The sequence below is a fragment of the Nycticebus coucang genome, chromosome 16 (genome assembly GCF_027406575.1).
Source record: "Nycticebus coucang isolate mNycCou1 chromosome 16, mNycCou1.pri, whole genome shotgun sequence".
Lineage (NCBI taxonomy): Eukaryota > Metazoa > Chordata > Mammalia > Primates > Lorisidae > Nycticebus > Nycticebus coucang.
This window is the reverse complement of record NC_069795.1, coordinates 91,128,441-91,147,095: the sequence shown is the minus strand read 5'-3', so window position 1 is coordinate 91,147,095 and position 18,655 is coordinate 91,128,441. Positions and strand designations below refer to the sequence as shown.

The 18,655-nt window shown below is 39.2% G+C and overlaps 1 protein-coding gene across 1 annotated transcript in view; it reads right to left on the bottom strand.

Annotated features, from left to right (window-relative positions):
* Positions 1–18,655, bottom strand: part of MCCC1 (methylcrotonyl-CoA carboxylase subunit 1) — a 102,812-nt gene that overhangs the window by 70,849 nt on the left and 13,308 nt on the right. The window contains exons 5-7 of the mRNA XM_053565256.1: positions 13,124–13,245; positions 12,064–12,211; positions 11,866–11,987 (exon numbers count right to left, since the gene is read on the bottom strand). Coding sequence (XP_053421231.1) covers positions 11,866–11,987; positions 12,064–12,211; positions 13,124–13,245 — 392 coding nt within the window. The remainder of the gene's footprint in view (positions 1–11,865; positions 11,988–12,063; positions 12,212–13,123; positions 13,246–18,655) is intronic.

Sequence of the window (18,655 nt, the reverse complement as noted above, 5' to 3'; positions counted from 1 at the left end):
AAAGAAAATTATAGACCAATATCACTAATGAATATAGATGCAAAAATATTCAACAAGATTCTAACAAACAGAATCCAGCAACATATCAAACAAATTATACATCATGACCAAGTCGGTTTTATCCCAGGATCTCAAGGCTGGTTCAATATACGTAAATCTATAAATGTAATACAGCACATAAACAAATTAAAAAACAAAGACCTTATGATTCTCTCAATCGATGCAGAAAAAGCTTTTGATAACATGCAACATCCATTCATGATTAGAACACTTAAGAAAATTGGTATAGAAGGGACATTTCTTAAACTGATAGAGGCCATCTACAGCAAACCCACAGCCAATATCATATTGAATGGAGTTAAATTGGAATCATTTCCACTTAGATCTGGAACCAGACAAGGCTGCCCATTGTCTCCATTGCTCTTTAACATTGTAATGGAAGTTTTAGCCACCGCAATTAAGGAAGAAAAGGCGATCAAGGGTATCCACATAGGGTCAGAAGAGATCAAACTTTCGCTCTTCGCAGATGATATGATTGTATATCTGGAAAATACTAGGGACTCTACTACAAAACTCTTAGAAGTGATTAAGGAATACAGCAGTGTCTCAGGTTACAAAATCAACATTCATAAATCGGTAGCCTTTATATATACCAACAATAGTCAAGTTGAAAAAACAATTAAGGACTCTATCCCATTCACAGTAGTGCCAAAGAAGATGAAATACTTGGGAGTTTATCTAACAAAGGACGTGAAAGATCTATATAAAGAGAACTATGAAACTCTAAGAAAAGAGATAGCTGAGAATGTTAACAAATGGAAAAATATACCATGCTCATGGTTGGGAAGAATCAACATTGTTAAAATGTCCATACTACCCAAAGTAATATATAATTTCAATGCAATCCCCATTAAGGCTCCACTGTCATACTTTAAAGATCTTGAAAAAATAATACTTCATTTTATATGGAATCAGAAAAAACCTTGAATAGCCAAGACATTACTCAAAAATAAAAACAAGGCAGGAGGAATCACACTACCAGACCTCAGACTATACTACAAATCGATAGTGATCAAAACAGCATGGTACTGGCATAAAAACAGAGAAGTAGATGTCTGGAACAGAATAGAGAACCAAGAGATGAATCCAGCTACTTACCGTTATTTAATCTTTGACAAGCCAATTAAAAACATTCAGTGGGGAAAAGATTCCCTATTTAACAAATAGTGCTGGGTGAACTGGCTGGCAACCTGTAGAAGACTGAAACTGGACCCACACCTCTCACCATTAACCAAGATAGACTCTCACTGGATTAAAGATTTAAACCTAAGACATGAAACTATAAAAATACTAGAAGAGAGTGTAGGGAAAACCCTTGAAGAAATTGGATTGGGCGAGTTTTTTATGAGAAGGAACCCCCGGGCAATTGAAGCAGCTTCAAAAATACACTACTGAGACTTGATCAAACTAAAAAGCTTCTGCACAGCCAAGAACACAGTAAGTAAAGCAAGCAAACAGCCCTCAGAATGGGAGAAGATATTTGCAGGTTATGTCTCCGACAAAGGTTTAATAACCAGAATCCACAGAGAACTCAAACTCATTAGCAAGAAAAGAACAAGGGATCCCATTGCAGTCTGGGCAAGGGACTCGAAGAGAAACTTCTCTGAAGAAGACAGGCGCATGGCCTTCAGACATATGAAAAAATGCTCATCATCTTTAATCATCAGAAAAATGCAAATCAAAACTACTTTGAGATATCATCTAACTCCAGTGAGACTAGCCTATATCACAAAATCCCAAGATCAGAGATGTTGGCGTGGATGTGGAGAAAAGGGAACACTTCTACACTGCTGGTGGGAATGCAAACTAGTACAACCTTTCTGGAAGGAAGTATGGAGAAACCTCAAAGCACTCAAGCTAGACCTCCCATTTGATCCTGCAATCCCATTACTGGGCATCTACCCAGAAGGAAAAAAATCCCTTTATCATAAGGACACTTGTACTAGACTGTTTATTGCAGCTCAATTTACAATCGCCAAAACGTGGAAACAGCCTAAATGCCCACCAACCCAGGAATGGATTAACAAGCTGTGGTATATGTATACCATGGAATACTATTCAGCCATTAAAAAAAATGGAGACTTTACATCCTTTCAATTTTGACATGAGGACAATTAATGACAATTAAGTTTATGGGGGGGGAAGCAGAAAGAGGGATGGAGGGAGGAGGGTGGGGCCTTAGTGTGTGTCACACTTTATGGGGGCAAGACCTGATTGCAAGAGGGACTTTACCTAACAATTGCAATCAGTGTAACTGGCTTATTGTACCCTCAATGAATCCCCAACAATAAAAAAAAAAAAAAAAATGGAGACTTTACATCCTTCGTATTAACCTGGATGGAAGTGGAAGACATTATTCTTAGTAAAGCATCACAAGAATGGAGAAGCATGAATCCTATGTACTCAATTTTGATATGAGGACAATTGATGACAATTAAGGTTATGAGGGGGGGAAAGCAGAAAGAGGGATGGAGGGAGGGGGGTGGGGCCTTGGTGTGTGTCACACTTTATGGGGGCAAGACATGATTGCAAGAGGGACTTTACCTAACAATTGTAATCAGTGTAACCTGGGTTATTGTACCCTCAATGAATCCCCAACAATAAAAAAATAAAATAAAATAAAATAAAAACTAGCAAACACAAAAGAGATAAAAAATTCAGGAAATCTTATAAATGTACTGTTTCAGCACAATGGGTCCTTTCTATTCTTTCATGAAGCACTTCATTTAAACACTTAAAAGAGGCCGGGTGCGGTGGCTCACGCCTCTAATCCTAGCTCTCTTGGAAGTGAGGCAGGTGGATTGCTTGAGCTCATAAGTTTGAGACCAGCTTGAGCAAAAGCGAGACCCCTGTCTCTACTAAAATCTAGAAAATAGAAAAACTAAAAATAGACTAAAAATAGAAAAACTGAGGCAAGAGGATTGCTTGAGTTATGATGCCACGGCACTCTACCCAGGGTGACGACTTGAGACTCTTGTCTCAAAAAAAAAAAAAAAAAAGCTTAAAAGAATTTGTCTTCTTGATATGTATAATCATCTTTGCTGAATGTTCCATTTCTAACTTTCCAACTTGTCTAACATATTCTCTCTTTTTTTTGAGACAGAGTCTCACTTTGTTCCCCTGGGTAGAGTGCCATGGTGTCACAACTCACAGCAACCTCAAACTCTTGGGCTTAAGTGATCCTCTTGGCTCAGCCTCCCAAGTAGCTAGGACTACAGGCGCCCACCACAACACCTGACTTTTTTTTTTTTTAATTTGAGACAGTCTTAGTCTTATTTTGTCTCTCTGGGTAGAGTGCCATGGCGTCATAGCTCACAGCAACCTCAAACTCTTGGACTCAAGGAATTCTCTTGCCTTTGCCTCCTGAACTCACCACAACGTCCAGCTATTTTTAGAGACAGGGTCTCACTCTTGCTCAGGCTGATCTCAAACCTATGAGCTCAGACAATCCATTTGCCTCAGCCTCCCAGAGTGCTGAGATGACAGGTATGAGCCACCATGCTCTGCTTGCCTGGCTATTTTTTGTGATGGGGTCTCACTCTGGCTCAGGCTGGTCTTGAACCCATGAGCTCAGGGCAATCCACCCATCTAAGCCTCCCAGAGTAGTAGTATTACAGGTGTGAGCCACTGTGCCCAGCCTCTAACACATTCTCTTGAAAAAATACCCTAAGTTGATATCTTCTTTTTGGAGTTTATGCCTTGTTGATCTATCTCCTTTTTATTTATCCATAAGCTATAATCATGAAATATATTGTTACTGTTATGTTGAACAAATTGTTATCTGTTAAATCAGTTTAGCATAAGAAAGGTAAGATTTTACTTTCACCCATTCCTTCTCTAATTCTCTTCTTTATGTAGATCCAAGTTTCTAATCTATCTCACTTTTCTTCTCTTTGAAGAACTTCTGTTAATGTTTCTTACAAAGGAGGTCAACAAATTCCCTCACTTTTTGTTTAAGAAAGTCTTTATTTCTCCTTCATGTTTGAAGAATTGCACTAGATACAGAAGTTTAGGTTGGTGGAATTTTTTCCTTTCAATGTTGTATTTTTTTTTTTTTTTTTTTTTATGAGACAGGGTCTCATTCTGTCACCCCGGCCAGAAAGCAGTGGCCTAGACATAGCTCACTGTAACCTCAAGGGATCCTCCTGCCTCTGCCTATGAAAGTACTGGAATTATCACAGTACAGTACTATGATGTGAACCACCACACCTGCCTGTCTCAACACTCCCACACTTTAGACTTCACTCCACTCTCTCCTTGCTTGCAGGGCTTCTGATGAAATTTCTAACCCTTGTTCCTCTTTAGGTAAAGTATTATTCCTCCTATGGCCTCTTTCAAGATTTTTTATTTGTCTTTCTTTTCCTGGAGTTTGAATACAGTGTGCATAGGTGTGGGTGGGGTGGTGAAACCTGCAACCTTAAGGCCACATGTGCCTTTCTAGGTCCTTAAGTGTGGCCTTTTGACAGAATTCAAATTTTACAGAATAAATCCTTTTACTTATATTTACATTTTGTACATCTTTTATATTTTCATTTTATTTTTTAAATGAATGTATTTAAAATACCAAAGAATAAAATAAGTTTAAGTGAAATGATCCTCCCAGGTTGACTGGCAGAATTAGAACATTAGTAAGCCACAGGGCTAAACTGACGGCTGCTACACTCATGATTTAGTTCTAACTTCCCCACCTGACAGGTGCCACTACCACACGAGGATGGTTGGGAGAGTTTATGGGAGTTGAGTATACCAGTCTGTTACCAGCTTTTGACTGTGGTGCACTGTCTGAAGTGGAATTTGTGATTAGTAGCACAGCTTGACAGTATTTTTTTATTTTGAGACAGAGTCTCAAGCTGTCACCCTGGGTAGAATGCCATGGCATCGCAGCTCACAGAAACCTCAAACTCTTGGGCTTAAGCGATTCTCTTGCTTCAGCCTCCCAAGTAGCTGGGACTACAGGCACCCACCACAACACTCGGCTATTTTTTGGTTGTAGTTGTCATTATTATTTGGCAGGCCACGGTTGGATTCAAACCCGCCATCTCCGGTGTACATGGCTGGTGCCCTAGCTGCTGAGCTACAGGCACTGAGCCAGCTTGACAGTATTTTAAAATTCTGTCTGCCTAACAGCCCATCATGTCAAAGATGATCAAGAGAATGCTGAAGAAAGAAAACTTTTTTTTTTTTAAATGAGGATTGGGAATTGCAATACTTTTTTTTTTTTTTTTTTTTTGTAGAGACAGAGTCTCATTTTATGGCCCTCGGTAGAGTGCCGTGGCCTCACACAGCTCACAGCAACCTCCAACTCCTGGGCTTAAGCGATTCTCTTGCCTCAGCCTCCCGAGAAGCTGGGACTACAGGCACCCGCCACAATGCCCAGCTATTTTTTGGTTGCAGTTTGGCCGGGGCCGGGTTTGAACCCACCACCCTCGGCATATGGGGCTGGCGCCTTACCCACTGAGCCACAAGCACTGCCGCAATACTATCTTGTTTCTGCTAAAGATAGGATGATTTTCTTGCTTTGTGATACTACACTACCAACATTAAAGAAATTCAATGCTTATCAGCATTATAACACTCATAAGGACCACAAACATTTTAAACTACTGGGAGAAGGAAATGCGAAAGTCTGTGTTGCAGAAATTAAAAGATGAAATGCAAAAGCAAAGACAATTCTTTATTTATTTTTTATTTTTTTTCATGTGCCCCAACTGAAAGTAGAAAAAGCAAAGAAGTCTTTCAAGCAGCAATAAGACCTGGAAATAATGCCACAGAAGTAACTTATAAAGTAGCTTATATGCTTAGGGAAACTGTTGATGTAGAAACTGTGAAAGAATGCATTGCTGAAGTTGTAGGATGCTTAAACTCCAATACTGTTTCAAAGTACAAACAACTGCCTCTTTCAAGGAGAGCCGCAACTGATCAGCAGCATGAATTAGCTTTCAACTTAACAGAATAACTTCACATATACTTCAAAAGGAAAATACATGTTGTTGAACTGCTTGGATGAATCAATTGATTCTACTGACTCAGCAACGGCTTTATACTTCACTGATGTCATAACAGAAGATTTTCTTTGCTACAGAGTTACTTGCTTTGGGCACTCTTGCTGACAGAAAACAGGGAATAGATATCTTCAAGAACTCTCCAGATAAATGTTATGAAATTGGACTGAATTTGGTAAATTTGGTGAGTGTATGTACAGACAGTGCATCTTCCTTGACAGAAAAACAGGCAGGGTTTATTGCACAGGTAAAAAAAAAAAAAAGCCTCAGCAGATCCAAATGCTGATTTCCTTACATTGTATCTTCCATCAGCAAAATCTGTGCTAAAGTTACTATGTTAAGTGATACTTTGCAGCAAGTTCTCAGTATTGTTACAGCTCCTTCAGTTGCAATCCGTTGGTATTTGGTATTCTACCTGAGCCCTTGTGACGTTTCTTATTCTCTTCTGGCTGCTATAAAAAAAATACCTTAAATCAGGCAATTTATAAACAATAGAAATTTATTTCTTACATTTCTAGAAGCTGAGAATTGAAGACCAAGGCACTGGCAAGTTGGGCATCTGGTGAGGGCCTGTTCCTCACAGACAAGTTACAATTTCCTCACATGGTACAAGAGGGAAGTGGCAAACAGGCTCCTTAAGCCCTTTTATCAGGGCATTAACCCTATTCACCTCCCAAAGACTCCACCTCTTAATACCATCACCTTTAGGGGGTAGGTCCTAACTTGTGAATTTTGGACAAACACAAACATTCAGACCACAGCAGTCTGAGGGAGGGAAAGCATTCTAAAATCGTGTGATTAAATCTCAGTCTTTTAGTGGGCCTGTGTTTGTGCTGTGACATTCAGAAGTGTTTCTTAGCCTTTTTTTCTTTTCTTTCTCCCATGAAACAGGAAGACTAGAGGGGATTAGAGTTGATTATCTACCCTTTCCTCAGGACAGAAAAGGCTCTGCTAATACTTCCTTTGAGTCAGTATTTCATTTTTTAAGGAGAACAGAATGTTCTGGGCCTGTATTAAATGGTTACTCCCCTTCACCTCCCATCCCAAAACAAGTTTTCACCGTGATAAGCTCATGAGATTCCTAGAGGGGGAACACATGAAAGTGGGAGGCCCTCCTAAGAGTAGGCCCCAAAGGGTTTCTCACTTTAAGCTAGCCCACACTCAGCCTCCAGCCACCTATCAAAATTCCCACTTAAATGTTACAGCATCAGCAGCTTCTGCTCTAGGTAAGCTGATCGTGGCCAGGAGTCTGTCTTCATGCACCTGTCCAGATTCCAGAGGGGTAGTTTGTCCAGTGGCCTTGATTCTCTGCTGGGTCTAAAAGTCATTGGCTTTCATTTTGTTCAGGGTTTTCACGCTTTTTGGATAGAAGTGATGACTTCCAAGTTCTTTATGTGTTGCAGCTGAAGTGTCTGTTTTTCAAATTTCAGATTCTGCTATGTCCACTGATTCTTCCTCTTTCCTTAGCTGCTCCAGGGAAGAAAATGCCACAGCAGGAATTCCAGGTTATGAAGGTGACATGTGGGGGCCACGCCGAGAGCATGGAGCAGCTCTCTCTTAAGTTCTCACAAGTGGGAAACACTTCTCCTTTGGCTGCTTCCAAGGAAAGGAAGCACAGTACATATTTGTGTTCTCCATTCCAATTTCTGTAGTCATGGAGTCACTCTTGTTATTTTCCTTCTTCTGCCTGCCCTTCTTCTGTGCTGCATTACCCAGCTTGCAGGTTCTGTGGCTTAGTGACTTACATGTGTTTAGAACCAGGGAGTGCATCAAATCCCAGCCGCTCTGACTGACACACTGGTGCAGAGAGATGGACAGATGCAGCTGGAGTGTATCAGGAATGCCTTAATATTTTTCTAAGAGTTATGAAATTTTTATTTTCCTATTTCCTATTTATATGTCTAGAATATATATTGAATATGAACTGAGGAAGGAAGCTGACTTTTTTTCCCCCTTCTAAAATAGTCTATTTTAAGGATGTTAAAATAGATCAGAGTTGTAAAACATCTTGATATCTACTTTTCTCACTTAGTAGCACCACCTTGACAAACTTCTGGCATTCCATTAATCCAAAAGGTAATTATTTAACAGCATATAAAGTATGTACAGCATGATTATCATGATATTCAAATGTTATTACTAGAAAATACAGAATAGGGATACAATTGCATGGCACAAAACTACATTTTGGTAAACAACAGATTTCTTAGACAATGGTGTTTTCATAAGATTATAATGGAAGTGAAAAATTCCTATTATCTAGTGATGTTGTAGCCATCATAATGTCATAGTGCAATGTATTACCTTTTTTATTGTTGGGGACCAGCCTCGACACACAGTGAGTTTATTCCCTAGTGGCCTGGTGGTGCAAGGAGACCGACGGAAAATTATTAGTGAAATTTATTAATGAGTATTATAGAGAATTACTATAGAGAAATAACAGACAGAGACAAAGACATAGTTTTAAGAGCAGTGGGGCTTGGGCGGTGGCACACCCTTCTTCATGAGGCTTCCAATATGCCCCGAGTATCAGGCTAGCTCTGTATTTACTTCATACATCAGTGTTACAATCATAAATCTTGCGAAAGCAAGGCAAACAATCCCATCATGATTGCTTTTCTACAACTAGACTAACTCTACAGCTGATTACATTAATTGCATGGATTTACTAATTGTTTTTTACTGTTTTAAGGTGTATGGTCTTAATGCAAACAAAGTCTAGATAAGGAAGCCAATCAAAGCCGACTCAAGGAGCAAATCCTGGCTGCCCCACAGTCACACACCACAGATGGGATGTTTTAATACCCTGACAGCCTTGTGTCCAAACAGATAGACTCTCTGGCCCAATTAAGGTGACAGAAGAAAAGAGATGGTTTTTTTTTTTTTTTCTTATCTGGTCTGGAGCAAGTCTTCCTGTGTTGGACTAAGTTTAAAGAAAGCGCTCTCCAGGAGCACACAGCCCCACCCTGGCAGACAACAGCCTCAAGGCCTCCAGCCAGTGGCAGCCTGCCGCTGTGAGGGGCGGGGTGGGGGGGGTGTATACAACACGCCAGGCTTCAGAATATTAAAGTGACAGGGTCTTGCACTTTGTGCTCAAAGCCAGAAAAATGAATCTGAATTGATCCTCCAATTATTGTCTCCCTTTGTCCAGACTCTGTTCCCCATTTCTAAATATATTTCTAATATACTAACAATTAATAGGTGAATATTGGTTTCAAACTTATAAAATCATTATTACTAGTAATGCAAGCACATCAAGATATGACTCTTCCCTTAAGTGTTCCTACATAAACTCTTCATTTTATATTTAGCTATGTTTAGATACACAAATACTTACCAGTGTGTTATAGTTGCCTGCAGTGTTTAGTACATTAACATGCTGTACAGGTTTGTAGTATAGGAACATACCATACAGCTTACGTGTGTAGTAGGTGATGCCTTCTAGGTTTGTGGAAACACACCCTATGATGTTTGCCTAATGGTAAAATTGTCTAATGATGCAATTCTCAGAACACATCTCCATTCTTATGTGATATGCAATTATATAAAGAAATGCTAAAACTTAAATGTACTGCCAGGTCCTTGATTCTCTGGAGCTTTCTGGCTACTGGGGGAATAAATTACAATGTAAGACAATGTATAGCTAACATTTCATGAAGTATTTACATCTTCTAAAAATGTTGTATCTTGAACAAATAGGTGACAGCAAAGAAAGGATAAATTTCAAAAGTGATAAAAAAATTAACAAGTGAAAAAAATGTTGCAGGCATAGAGTTATAGTCACTGAAATAACCAGCTGATATCTCTGTAATGCTAACTCAAGAGTATGCAATTTGGATGGTCTATTCTCTTTTGAAAGATACTGTGGTATCTGTAAATATACTGTGAAAGATACTATGTAAATCTGATACTTCAGATTTCTCTTAGAGCCTCCTCCACTCTTGCCTTACTTCCCACTAACAGACGGCACATGCTACACTCTCCTAATCCACTGACCTGTTTTTAAGCTTGACATTTTTTTTTAACCATCAAATTCTAATTGAGTTTCATTTACTATGCCATGCTCAGGGACAGTTCCAGAGTTTGTAGGGGTCTGAAACAAAAACAATTAGGGGCCTTCTTTAAGGAGAAAAATAAATAACTTCAAATACAAAGTTAGATTAGGGTCTTGGAAAAGGCTCATGCAAGGGAAAGGCATGAAGCTTCAAGTTAATTACCTTCAAGGTAAATCTCTCTCTAGTCATGGTTCCAAATGAATTTTTTCCTTTCACTTGACTTATAAGTCACACACACACACACACACACACTTTTTAACAATTGCAACAAAATTAAGGCTGAGAACAGTGGCTCATGCCTGTAATCCTAGCACTCGGGAAGCTAAGGTGGGTGAATTGTCTGAGCTCAGGAGTTCAAGAACAGCCTGAGCAAGAGTGAGACCCATCTCTTAAAAAAAGAAAAATCGCCAGGTGTGTGGCAGGTGCCTGTAGTCCTAGCTACTCGAGAGGCTGAGGCAAGAGAATCACTTGAGCCCAGGAGTTTGAGGTTGCTATGAGCTAATGTCGCCACGACACTCTACTGAGGGTGATAAAGCAAGACTCTATCTCAAAAACAAAAACAAAAACAATTCATGGGTGGCGCCTGTGGCTCAGTCGGTAGGACGCCGGCCCCATATACCGAGGGTGGCGGGTTCAAACCCGGCCCCGGCCAAACTGCAACCAAAAAATAGCCGGGCGTTGTGGCGGGCGCCTGTAGTCCCAGCTACTCGGGAGGCTGAGGCAAGAGAATCGCTTAAGCCCAGGAGTTGGAGGTTGCTGTGAGCTGTGTGAGGCCACGGCACTCTACCGAGGGCCATAAAGTGAGACTCTGTCTCTAAAAAAAAAAAAAAAAAAAAAAAAAAACAATTCCAACAAAATTGAAACAGGAAACTTTATAATCAATCTATTATTTTAAACAACAGTCTTGAAAATAAAATTCTAGCAAACAAAAAATTTAGAAATCCCCACTGCATTTGCTATAGCCATTCCCAGAAAAACAGTTTAGTACATACAAGTAACACGGCCACTCTGCTGCTTACAGTCCTTACCTGCAAAATGAGAATCGTACCTTCCTACTAGGGGTGTTGAAGGATCAGATTAGAATTAGAAGGACAGAGAGATTATTCAGTATATGTAAAATACTTAGAATCTGGCACATGGCAAGCACTATAGGCATAAGTATTAGCAGCTAATATTATTATTTATTAACATATCACCTATAATTAAATTCAATTTGGGTAACTATTTCAATTTCTGAGCATTTCAACTAATGCTCACAGAGTTCCATAAATGTAGCTTACTTTATTACAAGAATTTTTTTACACTGAAAAAAGCCTTAAGTTCTATTAACCAGAAATAGATAGAATGAATTAATGGCATATCAACATCATGGAACCATTAAGCTACCAATAAAAAGCACAAGGTAGACTTGTATTTGCTGACATGGAGAGACACTAGCTATGATACAATATTATTGTAGTATACATTAGTGTATAACATTAGTATATAATATTGTGTAAGATTCTATTCACTATTCTTAGGTATGTATTTTGTTTTCTATGTGTATATGTGCATATTCTTGCATTCACATAGAAAATACCTGGAAGAACGCATTCCATCTTATAATCAGTGGTTACATCAGGAGGTGGGATTTAGAAACTTAATGTACTTATGTACTATTACAATTTTATATTTTATAGAATGTGCATCCTTTACTTTTATAATTTAACTTTAAAAGTCTTTGAGTTAGTAAAGTAAGCTCAACCCACCTTGGCATGTCCACAAACTTCTCAATCAACATCGCATCATCATTAAAAGACTTCTTAGCTTCTCTCCGTGCTGATTCTAACTGTTCTTGAAATTCTTTTTCTGATCTAACAATCCTCATACCCTAGGACAGAAAAGTTGGTTAAGACTACAACGTGAGTAGAACAAAGACTAGCTCAAAATGGCAAACACAATCTTACTTTTCCTCCTCCACCACGGACAGCTTTAATCATGACAGGATAACCAATTCTCCCAGCATGGCTCTTCAAGCTTTGCTCTGATTGGTCCTCACCATGATAACCTTCTATAACCGGCACTCCAGCAGCAGCCATTATGGATTTGGATGTGCTTTAGAGAAAAAAATAAAACAATGCCCCAATTCTATGAATAATGTCATTCAAGAGAAACAAAAATCCTCAAATACTTCCTGGTCTTTAAAAATAATGGAATTCTTTTTTTTTTTTTTAAAGGTTTTATTTTATTTTATTTTTTTGGTGTACAGCTCATAGCAATCTCCAACTCCTGGGCTCAGGGGATTCCCTCCTGAATAGCTGGGACCACAGGTGCCCACCACGACTCCTGGCTATTTTTTCTTGCGGTTTGGCCAGGGCTGGGTTTGAACCTGCCACATCTGGTATGAGGGGACGGTGCCCTACTCACTGAGCCACAGGCACTGCCCCAAAATAATGGAATTATTTAAAGAAAACATCCCGGGGGTGCCCATAGCTCAGTGGTTAGGGCACCAGCCACATGTGCCGAGGTTGGTGGGTTTGAACAGGTCTGCCAGACAACAAAAAAATAGCCAGGCCTTGTGGCAGGTGCCTGTTGTCCCAGCTACTAGGGAGGCTAAGGCAAGAGAATTGCTGGAGCCCAAGAGTCTGAGGTTGCTGGGAGCTATGATGCCACACCACTTTACCAAGGGCAACAAAGTGAGACTCTGTCTCAATGAAAAAAAAAAGAAAGAAAAGAAAACATCCTGTAGGTAAAAAGAAAAGACTACAATTAATATGAATACAAACATTAAAATGTTAGTTTTCTTCATTCCATGGAGTAGCTCATCTCATCTTATTTTTACCGAAAAAGGTAAAATAATATACTGATCAGAAATATTATTTTATATAACTCAATGGTATTTCCCTGTGTTATAGATGAATAACTTATTCTTATGGCAACAAAAGGCTATTATTAAAATACTTTCTAGGTAAAAACAATTTCAATTGACCTTCATGTGGCTATATTTAAAAAGATATAAACTCATACCTTTTTATACCCATGTCTCTAATTGCAGATGAAGGAGGACCTACAAAAGTAATTCCTTCTTGTTTACAAAGTTCAGCAAATTCCATGTTTTCTGAAAGAAAACCATATCCTGGATGGATAGCCTAGAAGTGAGAAATAAGATGGCACACTTACTCCTGAGAGCCCAGCTAGCAAAGCTCTGATGCAGGGAAAGCTGTCTTCCTCTGGGAAGGCCTCTCACTACACCAGTGACAGGTACCAGACGGCTTCAAACAAAATCTGCTTCCAAAGAAATATCTGAAGTATTCATTCTAAAGCTCTGAAGCCTTACCTAAACTAAAAGAATCTATATTTCTTTTTATTGTGGTAATATAGACACAACAAAATGTATCATTTTAAACATTCTTAATACACAATTCAGTGGCATTAAGTACCTTGGCAATGTCATACAAGCATCACCACCAGCCAACCCCAGAATGCTTTCATCATCCAAACGTAATTCCTCATTTCCTCCTTCCCTCAGGTGTGTGGTAACATCTATTTTACTTTCTGTTTCTATAAAATTGCTTCATCTAGTTATCTTATATAAAGAGATTTGTACAATATTTGTCTCTTTAAGTTTGGTTTATTTCATCTGGCATAATGTTTTCAAGGTTCATCCACGTAGCATGTATCAGAATTCCATTCCTTTTTAAAGCTGAATAACATTCTACTATATGTATATTCCATACTTTGTCCATTTATTTGTTGATGGACATGTGGGTAACTTCGACCTTTTGGCTATTATGAATGATGCTCCTATGAATGTTGGTGTACAAGTATCTATGGAGTTCCTACTTTAAATTCTTCTAGGTATATACCTAGAAGTGGAATTACTGGATCATATGGTACAGAAGAATATGCATTTTAATTTAAAATATTATTGTAGATTATCAAGGAGTAATGAGCTTCAGTGTGGTAAGGGGACTTGTATAGTGTCTCTATGAAAAACTGGCCTAGAATTGAAACTATGATATACAAAAGCCGTAAAGATCACACTAGCACAATAATTCTTCATTTATCTTCAGGCCACTACCCAGCAGTGTCGTCTTTCCAGAAAAAAGCAAAGAAGCAAACAAATAGTCATGTTAAATTCTAGAGTAGTCCTCCCAAGACCCCCAGTGGATGCCTGAAACTGTGGATAGTACCAAACTTGACGGCCACCAATTGGAACATGATGCTGTTCATGTCTCCCCCCCAACAAAGTTAATGCCTTTTCCATCTTAACCAAGCACTTATCATGCACTGTGGCTGTAATTTTTGCAATTTGAGAGTAGCACTGATTTCTTTTTCCTTTTTCACATTTCACAGATAGAAAATTCATTCTTATTATAGATCTTAGCAATTTCAGCATTAGGTGTTTTTTTTTTCTTTCCCTTCTTTCTTCACCTTTTCACTTAAAGGAACCATCTAGAGTCACTTTAGCACATCTGAATTGCCAGTGTTACTACTTTTGTGCTTTGGGGCCATATCAAGTAAAATAAGGGTAACAGAACACGAGCACTGTGATCCTGTGACCACTGATCTGGTAACTGACAGAGACCAAGTGACTGAGGGTTGGTGGTGCAGTCAGCATGGAGAAGCTGGATAAAGGGATGATTTGCATTCCAGGAGGGATGAGGCACCTGGTATGAAATCTTACCACATTACTCAGATAAAATGTGCAATTTAAAACTTATGAATTGTTTATTTCTGGAATTTTCCATTTAACATTTTTGAACAACAGTAACTGGAACGGAAATAAAACCACAGATAAGAGGGACTTATTGCTGTGCACGTACTTTACTGAAAAAGGGACCCCTCAGACCTCATCCTGGTCATTTTTTATTTTAGACAGAATCTTGCTGTTTGCCTAGGCCAAATTGCAGTGGCATCACCATAGCTAACTGCAACCTCAAACTCCTGGCAATCCTCTCCCCAGTAAGTGGGACTATAGGCATGGGCCACCAAGCCCTCAAGCGATCCTCCTGCCTTGGCCTCCCAAAATGTGTGAGTCACCATGCCTGACCTTAGCCTGGTCACTTTTAATGTCTTCAGAATTTTAATAAATTTACTTGTCTGGTTTTCTGACCCATAGAAGAGGAAAATAAGTAACTTTAGGATAGCAAAATTTCTAAGAACAACACATTGACAGCAAAAAGGGAGGAGAGAGAAGAAAGCAAAAGGCAGAGGAGGCTCAGATGAGTTAGGGAGGATGAAACAACTCTCTCTCTCATGTCAGAGCCCTGAGGGCAGGGGCTCCTCTAAAATACTGACTGTGTATCGTAATTATGACCAAGAGAAAACAAAAAGAAAAAAGCTCAGCCATTAAAAAAAAATGGAGACTTTACAGCCTTTGTATTAACCTGGATGGAAGTGGAACACATTATTCTTAGTAAAGCATCACAAGAATGGAGAAGCATGAATCCTATGTATTCAATTTTGATATGAGGACAATTAAGAACACAGTGGGGGTGGGGAAAGGATGAGCAGAGAGAGGGGAGGGAGGGGGTTGGGGTCTTGGTATGTGCCACACCTTTTGGGGGCAAGACACAATTGTAAGAGGGACTTTACCTAACAAATGCAATCAGTGTAACCTGGTTTCTTGTACCCTCAATGAATCCCCAACAATAAAAAAAAAAAAAAAAGGAAAAAAAATGGGTTGGGCGGCTCCTATGGCTCAGTGGGTAGGCTCTGGCCCCATATACCAAGGGTGGTGGGTTCAAACCCAACCCAGCCAAACTGCAACAAAAAAATAGCCAGTGTTGTGGCATGTGCCTGTAGTCCCAACTACTCACAAGGCTGAGGTCAGAGAATCGTCTAAGCCCATGAGTTGGAGGTTGCTGTGAGCTGTGAGGCCACAGCACTCTACCGAGGGCAACAAAGTGAGACTCTGTCTCTTAAAAAAAAAAAATGGATTGTCACATTATTGAGTTATAAGTGTTCTTTGTATATATTTTGGATACAAGTTTTCTATCAAAAACACATTTTTTATATATTTTCTCCCAGCTGTTGCTTGTCTTTTTATGTTCAGAATGGTTCCTTTTGAAGAGCAAAAGTTCCAAATTTGATGAAGTCCATTTAATCAATTTTTTCTTTTCTTTATTTTTTATTATTTTTTTAAGAGACAGAGTCTCCCTTTGTCACCCTCGGTGGAGTGCCGTGGCATCACAGCTCACAGCAACCTCCAGCTCTTGGGCTTAGGTGATTCTCTTGCCTCAGCCTCCCAAGTAGCTGGGACTACAGGCGCCCACCACAACGCCCGGCTATTTTTTTTTTTTGTTATTGCAGTTTGGCCGGGGCCAGTTTTGAACCCTCCACCCTAGGTATATGGGGCCAGTGCCCTACTCACTGAGTCACAGGTACCACCCTAATCAATTTTTTCTTTTATAAATCTTGCTTACAGTATCATGTGTAAGAAATTTTTGCCTAATTCAAGGTCTCAAAAATTTTCTGTGCTTTCTTCTAGAAGTTTTATAGTTTTAGCTCTTACATGTAGGTCCATAATACATTTCAAGTTAATTTTCTTGTGTAAGGTGTGAACCTGTAAGGTCAGGTTCATCTTTGTGCAAAGAGAACTGCTCCAGTATTTTTGTTGGAAAAGCTATCCTTTCCTCCATTATTTAGTGCTTTTATTAAAAAGTCAGTTGGCTGCATATGTCTGAATTTATTTTTGAATTTTCTGTTCTGTTCCACTTATCTATACATTCATCCTGATACTGCACTGTCTTGATTACTGTAGCTTCATCATGAGTTTTGAAACACAATCCAAATTCTATATACATTTATCAGGCGCTTCAAAATTGTTTTAGCTATGTGTTAGCTCTTTGCCTATTTTATTAATAGAATCAACTTGTCAATTTCCACAAAAAGCCTGTTGGGATTTTGATAAAGACTGCATTAAATACATACATTAATTTGGAAAGAGTTGTCATCTTACCAATTGAGTCTTTTGATAATACTTAACTATTCATTCAAAACTTGTTTTAATATCTCTTAGTTTTTAGTACATCAGTCTTAAACTGTTTTTGCTAACTTTGATTCTTATTAGCATTAACATTCTTATAACTGTAACTGTTTCCATAATTTCATTTCCAGAGTGTTCATTGCTAGCCTCCCTTCTTTTTAACAGATACTTAAGTTGATGGAACTCTTTGATGAACTTGATAAATACCCTCCTCTCATAACTACAAAGAAAAGCAGCTATCTCCTAGTGAAAATCAAGTTCAACTGCACATTCTGAGAATGTCTTCAGAAGTTTAATTTTTTTTAGTTAAACTAAAAAGCAACATACTCACACCATGATAATTCTTGAACATCTGAATGGACTAAAAAGGAAAACAACAATGGTACCACCTTGTCACATGTCAGGCATGGTGCTACTTGCCTAACAAGGTGCTACTTCACCCCTCAGGTCACAGGATTGTAAACCTGTTGAGATTAATCAATCCATAGTCCTCTTCATTGGTAAAACAGAAGAACTGGTATTTCCTGCCCTTAAATCTTTGCCAAAATAATTTCCTCTAATCTTTTAGTTTGTAATTGCTCTGTCAGAAATGAGAAGTGTCCTTTCCATGGTTAAGGAAACAAGTCATCACTTAAATTCTTATCACCAAGAATTTCCTACCTATATCTGTGATACTTAAAACATATAGATTTCCTTTTGGGTCAGCCACACATTACCTGTATTAAGTTAAATAACTTGCTACATGCATTTAAGTTGCTTGTCTGTGACTTTCAAGTACCTGTAACAAAGTTCCTCACTCTTGGTAGCACATGAGAAACAACGGGAGCAGTTTTTCAAAACATGCCTGCTCAAGAGCTAATCCAGATAACTGAGGAGATGGAGCCTGGGCAAGAGTATTTTTAAGGTTTATAGAAAAGTGCTTTTGTCGGCTCGGTGCCTGTAGCTCAGTGGCTTGGGCGCCAGCCACATACACTGAAGGTGGCAGGCTTGAGCCCAGGCCAGGCCCATCGAACAGCAAGACAGCAAGACAACTAAACCAAAAAATAGCCAGGCATTGTGGCAGGTGCCTGTAGTCCCAGCTGCTTGGGAGGCTGAGGCAAGAGAATTGCTTAAGCCCAAGAGTTGGAGGTTGCTGTGAGCTGTGATGCCACGGCACTCTACCAAGGGCGACATACTGAGACTCTGTCTCAAAAAAAAAAAAAAAAAGAAGAAGAAGAAAAGTGCTTTTGTCATAAGTATACAGGTCTGATGTTCATAGTTTTCATAAACTGAATACACCTGTGTAGGCAACACTCAGGTCAAGAAACAGAACATAACTGGCATTCAGAAGACCTCTTTATGTTCCTTTCCAGTTACCACTTCTTCCCCGGGAAGTGCCTCAAGTGAATCTAATTTGCAGCCAGGAGTGACTACTACCTCTTTCCTAACCAGAGACCACTTGAGTCAAGTAGCAATCAAGAGAGCTAGCCTAATGGGCCAGGCAGGGTGGCTCATGTTTGTAATCCTAGCACTCTGTAAGGCTGAGGTGGGTGGATTGCCTGAGCTCATGGGTTTGAGACCAGCCTGAG